Source organism: Pseudophryne corroboree, chromosome 1 (genome assembly GCF_028390025.1).
Source record: "Pseudophryne corroboree isolate aPseCor3 chromosome 1, aPseCor3.hap2, whole genome shotgun sequence".
In the NCBI taxonomy this organism is placed as follows: Eukaryota; Metazoa; Chordata; class Amphibia; order Anura; family Myobatrachidae; genus Pseudophryne; species Pseudophryne corroboree.
The window spans coordinates 447,624,109-447,638,779 of record NC_086444.1 but is presented as its reverse complement, the minus strand read 5'-3'; the positions used below and the strand labels follow the sequence as shown (position 1 = coordinate 447,638,779).

Sequence of the window (14,671 nt, the reverse complement as noted above, 5' to 3'; positions counted from 1 at the left end):
TCCCGATGGTCGGCATGCCGACCAACAGGGACTATTTCCACTCGTGGGTGTCCACGACACCCATAGAGTGGGAATGTCGCCACCGAGCCCGCAAGGGGCTTGCTGCACTCGCTCCTGCCCGCCGGGATCCCGGCGTCGGTATGCTGCCGGGATCCCGGCGTCGGTAAGCTGACCGGCGGTCAGGAGACCGCCGGTCAGCCGTACTACACCCCTCCCAACATGACCCACTCCAGGAGGGACACAATGCTCTGCGCCTGGACTTTCTCTTAATGTATGATTGCCGGCACCAGTGTTGTACAGGTTAATGGATAAGAAAGGTGTTTCAGCACAGGTGATGGCAATCATACATTAAGAGGGAAGTCCAGAAGCAGAGCATTCTGTCCCTCCTGGAGAGGGTCATGTTGGGAGGTATGTATCTAGTTACATCCCTGGACCTGCTCATTTTACTGTGTTATAAAATGAACTGGAGGGCATTATAATGCATACTTGCCTACCTGACCCTCTCCATGAGGGAGAAAATGCTCTATTCCTGGACTTTTCCTGGTAATGTATGATTGCCATCACCTGTGGTGAGCTAGTTAGTTGATAAGAAAGGTGTTTCACCACAGGTGATGGCAATCATACATTACCAGGAAAGTCCAGGAACAGAGCATTTTCTCCCTCATGGAGAGGGTCAGGTAGGCAAGTATGTTATACTGTTACATGTAGTAATATGAACTGGGGCACTGAAATATGGCACAAAATGAAGTGGAGGCACCATAGTGTGGCATAATATGAACTGGGGACACTGTATATAGTAATATGAATTAGGGGTACTGTATTACAAAATGTGTACTGGCAGTCATACAATGTGACATACTATGGTCTATAAAATAAATAAGGGTAGTTCTACGGGGGATAACATTATCTAAGGCACTACTATAGTTTGGTAAGTAAACAAGGGCACTATTATGGGGCATACAATGAACAACTGCTGCAGAGAGGTGTCTATCTAGAAGCATTGGGACAGGGGCCCCTTTACAATATTGCTATGGAGCCCACAAATTTCTGGCTACGCCCCTGGTTGCACTACAGGTGGGGGCAGATGTAACATGTGCAGAGAGAGTTAGATTTGGGTGGGTTGTATTGTATCTGTGCAGAGTAAATACTGACTGCTTAACTTCTACACTGCAATTTAGATTTCAGTTTGAACACACCCCACCCAAATCTAACTCTCTCTGCACGTTATACCCACAGAACATATTGGGGGTCATTCCGAGTTGATTGCTCGGTAGCAATTTTTTGCTAGCGCTGCGATCAGGTTAAATCTCGGGAAAACTGCGCATGCGTATGCATCGCAAATGCACAGGTGCGTCGTACGGGTACAAAGAGGATCGTGCCGGGCGATAGATTTAACGAAGAATCCATTCGCACAGCCGATCGCAAGGTGACTGACAGAAAGAGGGCGTTTGTGGGTGTCAACTGACCGTTTTCTGGGAGTGTTTGGAAAAACGCAGGCGTGTCCAAGCGTTTGCAGGGCGGGTGTCTGACGTCAATTCCGGGACCAAAAAGACTGAAGTGATCGCAGCGGCTGAGAAAGTCCAGAGCTACTCAGAAACTGCAAAAAACTGTTTTGTGCCATCAACTGCAAAAGCATTGGCACACTTGCAAAGCTAAAATACACTCCCCCATAGGCAGCGACTATCTGATCGCAGCGCTGCAAAAAGTTGCTAGCGAGCGATCAACTCGGAATGACCCCCATGGTTTTGTCCAATTGCTAACTTTTTGGTTTGCTAACAAACCTGAATAAGATCCAAAGGTCACTGTTTTTCGGTTTGTTTTCCGTAAACGTATTACCTCTTTACTTTGATGCTTGTAAAACGGCTGGAAAAAAAAGCGCTATATAAATAAAATGATTACTAATTTAATTTGTTAATGTTGTTCCAAAATTATGGTGACGTTCTGCAAAGATAACTACAACCTGATTGCAACTGTTGTTTGTCCTTATTTTTATTTATATGTATATTTTGATTTTTTAAAGAAAAATTGCATCAGTAAAGTATTGCCCCTGTAATGTCTTCTCCCAACAGTCATTCTGTATTGTCCAGAATACAGTCTCTGCTTGCACTGTAAGAAGATTACTGCTTAAGTGATTAGGGTCCCATTTATCATGGATCACATATTGAATCTGATCTGGGCAGGATCTTACCGGCCAGGATTGCACTGCAATATGCGATCCTATCACCAGAATGTATGATGCAGCACAGACAGGGTCTGCGCCTGAGTGGTCAGCGCAGACCGCACATGCACACTGGCCACTTCCAGGGGGAGTTCGGGAGAACCATTGCTGGCCACAGAGCCGGCCATAGGCATAGGCAAACTAGGCAATTGCCTAGGGCATTTGATATGCCATGGGGCATCATCAGCTTCTGCTGATTAAAATGATGTGCGGCATGCCTATATTCTGTGTGTAGCATTTAATATGCAGATACAGCCAGTCTCACACAGTATATTGGCATGCTGCATATCAGTTTAATCAGCAGAAGCTGCTTGTGCATCCTAGCCACATAGCAATGCAAATAAGATGCATTTTTATTTTAAAAAAAAGTGCCCGACGTTAGCATTGATGCAAGATTTGTGAGGACACATCTGTATCCAAGCAAAGGCAGAGGTCACAGTGTTAGTGGAAGTGTGAGTGCTGTGTGCATGTGAGTGGGTTGGTTGTGCAGTAGTGTTCAGAATATGTGTAAGGAGCATTATGTGTGTCATGTAAAAATGCATTAATAATGTGCAACATACGTGTAAAGGGCCACTATCTGTGTCATTATGTGTATAAGGGCATTAATAATGTGCGGCATATGTGTAACAGGGTACTACTGTATGTGTGTCATTATGTGTATGGGGCACTAATAATGTGCAGCAAATGTGTTGGGGGCACTATGTGTGTCATTATGTGTATAAGGGCATTAATAATGTGCGGCATATGTGTAAGGGACATTATGTGTAAAAGGGCATTAATAAAGGTTGTCATAATGTGTAAGGTGCATTGTGTTTATAAGGACATTAATGTGTCTCATATGTGTAAGGGGCATTACTGTGTGGTATTGTGTATAAATGCATTACTAATGTGTGGCATTATGTGTATAAGGTGCTCTACTATGTGGCGTTGCAAATAGAAAGGGCACTACTGTGTCGTCTAATGTGAATAAAGAGCAATAAGGTTTGGTGTAATGTGAATAAGGAGCAATTCAGTGTGATGTAATGTGAATAAGGGGGCTCTACTGTGAGGAGTAACGTTTATAAGGTAAAGTGATACTACTGTGGGATGTAATATGAATTATGGACACTATCGCAAGATAAAATGAGAATAAAGTTGCAGTACTGTGTGGCGTAATTGGAATTGGGGTTACTATTGTGTGGCCATGCCCCTTCCCAGTAAGAAGATGCCCCTTTTTGGGCTGTGCGTCAAATGTGCGAACTGTTCCTATTTAAAATATAGGGGGTACAAGGACTGCTATGGGTGAGGGGTGATGGTGCTGGGAAAGAGGTGCAAGGTCAGAGGCAGAACCAGCGGTGGTGCTAGGGGGCACCAGCCAAAATCTTGCCTAGGGCATCATATTGGTTAGGGCCGGCTCTGGCTGGCCAGCTATGTAATGTGTAGACCATAGGCACATTTTGCATGTAACCCACAGATGCTGGGCAGTTTTATTTCTTCACTGCAATTTAGATTAGAGTTCGGACACGCCACTCTCACATCTAACGCTGGGTACCATGCTGCAGGGCCATCATGTAGTGTATACTCCAATCTGTCATTTACACACATCATTTATTGCATCATCCCATCTGATGTGCTGTACGATGTGGTGCAGTAGCGTACCCTGCACAAGAAATATCGGGGGTCATTCTGACCCGATCGCACGCTGCGCTTCTTCGCAGCCGTGTGATCGGGACGGAACTGCGCAGGCGCGTTGTTGCCCAGCAACACCGGTAACAAAGAAAGCGGTCACAGCAGCGACCGCAAGAAGATTAACTGGAGGAAGGCGGAACCGGGCGTCAAGTCAACACACTGTTTTCTGGGCAAGGAGATCCAAACGCAGGCGTGTCCAGGCGTTTGGAGGGCGGATGTCTGACGTCAATTCCGGGACCTGCAACGCTGGATTGATCACACAGGGTAAGTAACTCTTACCCTGGTCTTGTTCTACACAAAACTTTTTTTGCATAGCAGGGCTGCACAAGTGATCGCAGCCCTGCTATGCAAACATACACTCCCTCATAGGTGGCGTCTAGTTGATCGCACGGGCAGCAAAAAGTTGCTATGTTCGATCAACTCGGAATGACCTCCATCGTGTCATGGTACGGCATATTGTGCACGGTGTATATCATTGTATAGTATCAGATTGTTGCTAGAACGTAGTGTCTTTCAAGTGTGTACCCAGCTTTAATTTCTCTGCACATTTTAAATTTGGACCATCAGCAGTGCAACATTGTTTCACCAAGGGGCCTGATTCAGGTCCTGACACAGTGGCACATAGGACACAAAGTACCGATGTTCTGTACTTTGCGCGTGCAATGGACCCGTACTCCGGATGCAATACAGCTGCAGATATCAAGTGATTGACAGTCTGCAACCATTTGGAGGCAGGGAGGGGTAAGCGACAGCTGGCTTTTCACAAAACGGAGGCATGTCGGAGTGCCATGGCCAGGGTCTTTGTCTTCCGTCATAGATTTCCTGGCCTCAGGGCTGGAACTGTGGCAGCCAGTCTGCGTGACCTCAGGGTTCACTCAGCCTGCCGATGGTGTAGCAAGTGATCTGATGCTGCATCCTCGGGCGCAGCACTGGATCACTCATTCATGCAGCAGGCGTCTACTTATAGCAGATGCCTCCTGCTGCATTAAGATATCTGAGCATTGCTGCTGCTTACTTGCTCAATCGAACCACATCTGAATCACCCCCAAGGTGTAAAGGTACATGCTCTTTGTTGCTTTACTCCCAACTCAGAATCATCCCTCTGTATCTATGATATTATCAGCAATTACTTATATTTTATATCTTGCTGCTTTTAAAATTTTCAGGGTAACAGGTTTATAGTGAAAATAGGACCCCGGCACTCCGGACTTACATATGGCTTGCTCAGGTGCCTTCCCCTCAGAGTGGTATCTGCTGATATAATCCTTTGTACGGGCGGCACTCAGAGACTGTCATAGATCAAATAGGTGAACAAGGCCCCGCAGGGCAAACTTTAATTGTGACGTTTCGGGGTACAATCCCCTTCCTCAGACCCAGGTCTGAGGAAGGGGATTGTACCCCAAAATGTCACAATTAAAGTTTGCCCTGCGGGGCCTTGTTCACCTATTTGATCTATGACAGTCTCTGAGTGCCGCCCGTACAAAGGATTTTATATATATATATATATATATATATATATATATATACACATATATACATATATATAAAACGCTCCTGTATGGTTCTCCAGCCCATACTGTTATGTACTGTGTTCATGGAAATTGCATATGTCATTGAGAGAATGTTGCTTGATACTATGGAGGTCATCCAGGTCCCACAGCAGCGATCGGGTCTGAACTGTGCATACGCCGGTGTCGCAGTGCGCCGGCGCATGCCAGACAGCTGACGGCTGTCTTAGGCTAGTGATTGCCTCTCCCTGATTGACAGGCAGATGCGGTCGCTGGATGGGAGGGAGTGGGCCAGTGGCGTATGGCCGCCGTTTAGGGGGCCCGGTCCAGGCAACGCAGGCGTGCCCGGACCGTTGGGGGGGGGCGGGCCGCAGCGGCTGTGTGACGTCACACGCAGCCGCAGCAACGCGTATCTGGTAGGGAGCTACTGCTGAAGTACAAAAGCCTGCGATGCTTTTGTACTTCTGTAGGGAGGGGGGAAAGTGGTAGGGCCTGACATGTCAGGGAAGCTGATCGTAGATGTGCTAAATTTAGCACAGCTACGATCAGGTCTGAATCACCCCCTATGATGGAAATGTGCCTGTTCACATGTCAGTGTGTGCCACCTTCCCCGTCATCTCATTCTACTGGCAATCTTCTTACTTGGTAGCAGGTGTTGTTTGTACATGGGTACATGGCTGCAAATTGTACAAATGTTTAATCATCTTTACAATTTCTTTTTGCTTATTTAATTGTTGGCATAAAGAAACTCAGTACTAATTGCAGTGAATAGTAGAATACATGTATTTCTTTTATACAGCCATGACATAGTGGAGATTGAGGTGCTGGAGCTCTGTATTAATGGGGGAACGGTGGAGGTGCTAACAAATATGACCAGGTGTAACGAAACAAATAAATTGGACCCGCTCATCAGTTTCCTCATCTGCCCATTTAATTATGCCAATCATATAACTCACATATCACTCACACATACTGTTTACATGTAGCAAGCTCACAAGTTTCGCATCAATATATGCATTCAGATCACCATTACATGTCATCTCACATATCACTCACATTGTCACCCCACATGCCATAAGGTGGGTTACCTATGCCTGCATCCATCAGACAGGTGCAGGATGAGCAGTGCACTTGGCACCTCAGGACAGGAACTATGTATAGCGCAGTGGGTGCCTTTTAACATATTCTGTCTGTAGCACCATCTTTTAGGTGATATATTTGGAAAGGTAGTGCCAGCCAATGTTTGCCTATGTGTCATCTTCCTGAAGTTATTACCCGAAAGATGGTGTCTCCGGACGAAATTCATCAGGGGGAATGACTGCAAGGGGGGGAGGGGGGGGGGGAACAGGGAGGGAAACACTGTGGAGTCCTCCAATTAAACAAGTGCTATTTATTGCACCCACATCGAGAAACTATATATGTATATATATATATATAATGTATATATATATATATATATATATATGTATATATAAAATATCTTGTTAATGGATAAGGTGTTATTAATACACTGGAAGCTCTGGAGTCAGTTACCTGACAGTGTTGCTCTGTAAGTCAGGATCCCAGGCCTGAACCACACCCACATAGGTGCCTGGAGGTTGGTTTTCCAGCACACTTAAGGTATAGGGGTTCTTGGAGAATAAGGGGGGTTCATTCACATCCCCAACTGTCACCCTCACTGTTGTGACATCCTTAAAAGGTCCACGGCGAATATATTGAGGATCAATCACAGTGTTCATTACTTCAACACGAAATGTGAAAGAGCGGCGGGACTCAAAATCCAGAGGCTAAAAACAAGGAAGTGGGAAAAGCAGATCAATTGGTTATTGTAGATGACAATGGGCAGGAAGCTGAAAAAGAAGGTTCTGCCTGAACAGGGCTGAAAGTGCAGAATGGTAGTGAGGCCGCAGGACACACCGGAAGTAATGGGCAATGCTAGGCTAGTTCAGGATGAAATGGAGGTAGAAATTATGCAATACCTGGAATAGAGAGCGGTACAACATGATTTCTGAGGGGTGCAGTACAATGAGACTTACAGAATGGGGAAGGTAGACGCAATACATGATATACTGCTGTACGCATACAGTGTGGGTTTCCAGTGTCAATAAAGTAATTGGAGCCCAGAACGTTTTTGGCGAATTTCAGTGGAAAATACGCCAAATGTAATAGGCTGCAGGTGAACTGTTCAGCGATGTGCGGTGACATAAAAAGCCACAAACACTCATGCTGGTTACGTTTAGAGGGGAACCCCATGCTTTTTTAAATGCATTATCTATTTTGAATCATACAGAGCAGAGTGAGATATCGTCCCTCTATTATTTAGTGAGTTATTATGGGGTAACGCCAGCTATATTGCACAATATTACAGTACTTTTATGTTTAACAGAAACATCTGGAGGGTGGGTTATGTAGTGGTGAAAATTAGTGATTCGGTTTTGAGAACCAAGTAAAACCGAGTAAAACCGAATCCGCTCATCACTAGTGAAAATGTGAGGGTCAAGATTCTGGCGAGTTAAGATATACCTGCAGTCTATTACATGATATGGCGAATACAATTTCACCCAAAAATCACCTGAAAAACTTGATTTTCACAAGCTTGCAACCTATTACATTCCCCTATAGTCTAGGAACGGAGGATCAATACGTATAATGCATTATATCTGTAAAAGAGGTGCAAAACATAGAGCAAATCTATGGGAAAGCAAGAGCAGTACATTATGCATGACTCTGGATTAAAAAATCAACACAGTCAATAGTCAACAGGTCTACACAATATGATCAACATACTTTAGGTCCACAGGTACAAAAGGTTGACAGGTATAAAGTAGACAGATGAAAGGTCGACAGTGCTTAAGGTCGACAGGTAAAAAGGGTTCAAAAGTTCAACATGGAAATGGTAGACACAATTTCTAGCCCAAATCTGACTCTGACCATCCCCTGGTACCAAACCCTAACTGCTCCTTCCGTAACCTAGCTCTAACTGTCCGCCTTGGTGCCTGAACCCTAACCGTCCCCTCTGACAGCCTGCCCCTAACCCACCACCCTAAAAATGTTTGAAAAAACACAACCATTTCCATGTCAACATTTGTACCTGTGCACCTAATGTATGTTGACCATATAGTGTTGACTTATTAACTGTCGTCCAAGATAGACATTGTCGATCTTTCATCCGGATACCATGATGCACAGTGTGTGGAAGGGAGAAATAAGCCATAGTCATGGCATTAGTTCACATGCGGGGTCAAAAATAGTAGAATAACCGTTGATAGATAGTCACATAAATATTTGGATACAATTGTGCTACTGGCAAATGGAAATAAGAGTAAATGAGAGATTGTGAATATAGTTGATAAATGACGGGGAAAAATAAGATTCCTTAACACAGGAAAAATAACAATTTAGAAAACAATGAATCAATAATATGTAATATGTACAATATGTAATTCCTGTGAGCAGCTAAGGGAGGTCTGGCAACCAGATTATGGTGCTGATGCTGAGCTGGCTGCAATGAGGCCAACAATGAAGCTCTAACAAGCCATACGTAACAATAGCATATTTACAGCATGTCTTTATTACTGCGTCTGCAGTGCGCCTGTGCTGTGATGCTGCTGTGGCACCAGTTGTAGTGTGGGGGAGCCGCAGCCTGATTGACAAGCTGTGGACATTTGGGGGCAGAGACAAGGAGGAGTGTCACAAATACAGGCATGTTGCCGGCGTTGTAGGGGCGTGCCAGTGGACGCAGCGTCACTGGCCTCAGCAGATGTCCGCTGGACCGCATGATGGCCATGATGGTGATCCAATGATGTGGAAGCAGGCAGAGGATCAGAGAATCCTTGTACATTAACACAACTTCACAGATCCGCTGATACCAAAGACGCAACACTGATCTCTCCTGCGTCCATCTCCGAATCAGGTCCTTAAGCCCATATCCTGAGGTACACTCATGGAAAGATGAATCCAGCCATGCACCAGTAGCATATGTGCCAGGTATAAGCAAGGCCCTACATACATCCACGTCATTAGCACAATATTTTTTTTTACATTTGTATGATAGCCAAAAAGCATTCACTAATAGGTTTGTCACTAATAGGTTTGTCACTAATAGGTTTGATTTAAACAATGTGTCAAAGAAAGTAACAATTTTCTTTTTAAATACTGCCACAAAACCATACGCCCTATGCACGATCAAGGCATAAAGCAGTGATCAGATTCAGGCGGCCAATCGAAATCCAAACACAAGCAGCTACATAGTTCTGGCTACCACCGTCATCAGCAACAGCAGCTGACACCCACAACTTACATGGCTACTGACAAGTTTATATGTGTCAACCATGAGAATCTGTATCTGTTTCCAATGAACAATGTAACTATGTTGAACCTTCCCCACCAACTAGCCATAATCAAACGTGCAATGCATAGTTCTGCAAAATCATGTATTTTGCGCAGTAGGAAAACGCTGGGAAAATGGCCACTCCGCAATGTGCAGTAGACTCTAAAACAGAGCTAGAGTCTACTAGTGCTTAACTACCGGCATCCGGCTGAAGAGGAGGGGTGAGGAAAGGAGGCAGCACACAGGCCCCTTCCTCTCTTAATACTCCCCTGCAATAACTCCCAGGAGTAGCTAGCTAGTGCAGATATGTGGGACCTGATACTGTATTTCTACGTCCATCTTCCATTTGAAAGTCAGCTCTATGATCTGTACTGCCACTCAGTGTTCAATGTTGTACAGTACTGTAACTTCTGCATGTAGGACAACAGCATCTCTGGAAGAAAACTAGCTTTTGGAAAATCTTTGGAGAACTTGGCCCTCTGCTTCACACTTTACTTTAGATATATCAGTTAAATACTTAAATGCTACACAAAGTGCCTATTACTTACTTATCCAAACCATACTCCTATACTACTGGTAATACCATCAGTTACCCCTGAGCTCTGTTCTGCTGCAGCCCTTCCTGAAGATATGAGTAAGATGCCTGCAATTCCTGAGACTGCCAATGGTGAGGACTACAGGGCTTATGCACAAACTGTGGGGATTAGTGGAGAAGGACTTGTGTAAAAAGTAGCCCATAGGCTTCTATAGGCAACACCATCTACTACCCGGTACAAACTATGAAAGGTTATGCTTTCTGGAACTTGATACATATGGGGACTGCGGCAGACCTCAGAAAAGGCAGTTTTCAGATGTTTGGTAGCATTTTAGTGTTAATACATCCTGCCATCTGCCACAAGGGACAGCTCTTCTGAGAGCTGTCCCTTGGGTTGTGAGAACTGCTGGGTTTATGATATCATATTGTGCATGAACGACCTTCGGACAGCTCATGCACGAGCCACATGGGGGATGGGGGGGACTTGTGCGTAAAGAAGCCCATAGGCTTCTATAGGACACCATCTACTATCTTGTATGCTCTGGAAAGTTATGCTTTTTGGAACTGAGTACATATGAGAATTGCAGCAAACCTTTTGCTGCAATTCTCATGAAAGCATTTTAGTATTAGTACATCCTGCCATCTTCCACAATTAGGTCTGGCCTATATTTATAAATCTCTACATATGTGTTGCTCATTGTACCTTCTGTACTCTGAGAATGCCGTCCTGTCCCGCAGAGTCTGACGTCACACTAAAGGTGTCCCCAGCATCACCATCCAAGATACTGTATGACATCACTGCATTTTCACCAATGTCTGGGTCATGTGCTCGCAGACGGCCAATTAGAGAGCCAGGAACAGTGTCCTCTAAAACAGTGAATTGGTACAAGCCTGTAACAAAACAAAGTGAAGTAAATCTACAGATACATGTAATATACAGTACTATCTTGTACCATATTTTGTGATCGGGTTAGAGAAATCTGTAGGGGTAACATATATGGATTCCTTTACTACTCCTTTGTACCAAATTGCATCCACTTAAATGTAAGTGTATCTTAGTCGGGTGGTCATTTGCAGACAAAGGTGGACAAGTGTACAAGTAATTTAACACATGCCTTATGATCCCTGCTTATATTCCAACTTCTGAGGTCTTAGCAGCAATATAAGAGCTGTGTCCTTGGTACAGTGCAGGTGTGGTCACATATCTGGTGGGCATGTTTAAAAGAAAAATCCAAATTATTCTGAAACGCTTTGTGGAAACACTTGCCTCCACAGTGTGTGGCAATGTAGCACCACAAAATCCCCATGAATGTCCTTATCACGGGATTTCAGGACAATCCACAAACATCAGGCCATCTGAAAGGAAAACCTAAAATGCCTACCTTCTGGATTTGGCTACAAAAACAGAAACAAGGTCTATTTATTAGTTGAGCTTCTTCTATATAGCTATAGAATATTTTTATTACTAATGAAATTATACATTTCCATGTGCAACATTTGTAAAACAAGTGCTCTTTGTATGTTTGTAGAGACTACCCAGATAAAGTCTGACATCCAGTTGCTTCAGAGGAGGGATCTGAAGATATCCCTCTTTGTACTCCAATAGCTCTTTCCATAGAGCTGTAATGCTATCTGAAGAAAAGTCAAAGCTTTTGGATCTTGTTGATCTGATCCATACCGCAATCCCCATTGTGAATAATTAGGACTGCATTCTTCAAAGTTAGTCTATTGACCGAGACAGGGCACAGAGCCCTAGGGGAGGCACCGTTGTTGCCCCATGACACCTGTACGTGGCTTGCAGAGTGTCTAGAATGACAACCTGCAGCCAGTAGCACTACTGCAGAACTACCTGGTGCTTCTAAGGGATGCACTGGGTAGGCACCCAGCTGCCTGTGCAGCTGCCCAGAGCATCCTTAGGATGTTCCGGGCAGTGGCTTACTTACCAGAGCTGGCAACCACGCCCCCTGGCATGTCATCACGAGTTTATGAGGCAGAACTGGCACAGGGCACACTGTTACAATGCTAGTAAGAGATATATAGTATAGCCTATTTCCTAATGTAGGCTTTTATTATAATAGGCAGGTTATTAAAATTAAACAGAAACTGTTTACACATTATTTTTTAGGGGAAAGTAGCTTAATAAATAAGTCCCTTAAAGTCTTCACTGAGCCAGAAACATATTCTTATCTGTATAGATATTGATTGCTGATATAGGTCCTTTAGGAATCCCAGCACGTACTGGTGTTTTATTTGTTTTTATTTTGCCTACATAGCCATACATACTTACAGTTTTGGTATACTGTACTGGAAGTGATTAAATAAAATAAAGTGATCTTATCCAAGTGGACACTTATTTTCTGTCATTTCTCTTACTTTGGGGGAATTTGGGTGGGTTGTCATTGACATCTGTCAATGTGACCGTAACTGTAGTGGAGCCTGACAGTCCTCCCACATGGCCTCCCATATCCTTAGCCTGTATGACAACCAGAAATTCATCCTGCGTCTCTCGGTCCATGTTTGGGATTGCAGTACGGATCACACCTGAGGACACAGAACACAAAAATGATTGATAGCAGGTAGGACATAAAATGGATTAAAAATGAATCAGTGGCGACATTCGTTCTACCAACATGTTCAAAATGCTGACATACTCAGAATACCGACATGTCAAAATGCTGACATGCATTTTTAAGGACCTTTTGCCCAAAAACAGACTTGTTCATACTTTACCATCCCAGTGAACCTGGAGGGGGAATATAATAGTGTGACGAGCGCAGCAAGGCACCGCGCCCGAAGCAAGGGCATGAGGGGATGCGGTACATTCACAGGGTTTCCATGCCAACCTATGTCCACATTGACAAACCACCCCAGAAAAACTCATGTCGGTATTTTGAAATGTCAGTATTTCAAATGTCGGTATTCTATGTCAGCATTTTGAACACGTCGGCATAATGAATGTCTGTATTTTGACCGTGTCTGTATTTTGACTGTAGGCCAATGGCTGTCGGGATTATGACTGTCTGTATTGTGTCCGTCGGTAAATAATACTAAACCAGAATACGATAGCCACACAATATAGAATAGGCTGAATAGGCTAATCAGACAATAAAAACCAATGTTAAGAATATAACAATAACATTTGCAATTTCTTGCTAACACATCAATTTCCAGCAGCTGCTAAAAAAAGGGGATATTCAACCCTTGATAAGACACAATATAGACAATACCAACAGCGCTAGTAAAAAATGTGTATAAATTTTATTAACACAATTAAAAATTAATTAATTAAACACACGTACCGCCCAGTACTTAAGAAATGTGTATTATGTGTGCCTATGCATGAGTTTGCATGTGCATCCATTTTGCATTTCTTAAGTACTGGCCGGTACGTGTGTTTAATTAATTAATTCTAATTTTTAATTGTGTTAATAAAATTTATACACATTTTTTTACTAACGCTGTTGGTATTGTCTACACACTATAGATACCTCCTTTCATTAATAATTCAGATTGTCAGGGTGAAAATATATATTATCCAAAGCACTGCTTGATGCATATGTTGCTCATACGTTTACAAAAATGCAAATATTATATATTTTGTGCTCTTTGCATAAAAATAGGTCCTGTCTAGTGTAACATCTCATATTTTGGAGAGAGAGAGACTCTCTCTTAATTATAGGAGTGTAGAATGCCTGTCTGTGGCAAAACAGAAAGGTTATCTTTATCTAGCCAAATATGTGTGAAAAATGACATCCACAAGCACTTCTTTGCCGCCTCTCATTACATTCACGAAACGCTGCCTTTCAAATGGCTTTACATTTGCAACTGTGCTAATAGCAACGGAGCACAAAGTGTTAAAAAACCCTAAAGTATAGGTAAAGGCATATAAAACACAAACTGTCCCATTTGTTACAGCTACTTTTCTGTTCATTTTCACATTCATTTACCAGTACTCAGTTTGTATTAGTAATGCATTATAAACACAATTATTTTAAGATCAGTGGGTACATAGCCTAATATGGGTGGTCATTCCGAGTTGATCGCTCGTTGCCGATTTTCGCAGTGCAGCGATCAAGTGAAAAAGCGGCAATTCTGCGCATGCGCAGGGTACGCAGCGCGCATGCGCTAAGTACTTTCACAAAAAAGTTTGTAGTTTTATTAAAGCACGAGCGACGTTTTTTCAGTCGCTCGAGTGATCGTAGTATGATTGACAGGAAGTGGGTGTTTCTGGGCGGCAACTCTGTGTTTTCAGGGAGTGTGCTAAAAAACGCAGGCGTGCCAGGTAAAAACGCAGGAGTGGCTGGAGAAACGGGGGAGTGGCTGGCCGAACGCAGGGCGTGTTTGTGACGTCAAACCAGGAACTAAACGGACTGAGGTGATCGCAGTCTAGGAGTAGGTCTGGAGCTACTCAG

The 14,671-nt window shown here is 43.7% G+C and overlaps 1 protein-coding gene across 3 annotated transcripts in view; it reads right to left on the bottom strand.

Moving 5' to 3' along the window:
* Positions 1 to 14,671, bottom strand: part of CDH24 (cadherin 24) — a 145,868-nt gene that overhangs the window by 25,509 nt on the left and 105,688 nt on the right. For all 3 annotated transcript variants that reach the window (XM_063913555.1, XM_063913556.1, XM_063913554.1), the window contains 3 exons: positions 12,633 to 12,800; positions 10,963 to 11,150; positions 6,928 to 7,181 (listed from right to left, as the gene is read on the bottom strand). In XM_063913555.1, coding sequence (XP_063769625.1) covers positions 6,928 to 7,181; positions 10,963 to 11,150; positions 12,633 to 12,800 — 610 coding nt within the window. The remainder of the gene's footprint in view (positions 1 to 6,927; positions 7,182 to 10,962; positions 11,151 to 12,632; positions 12,801 to 14,671) is intronic.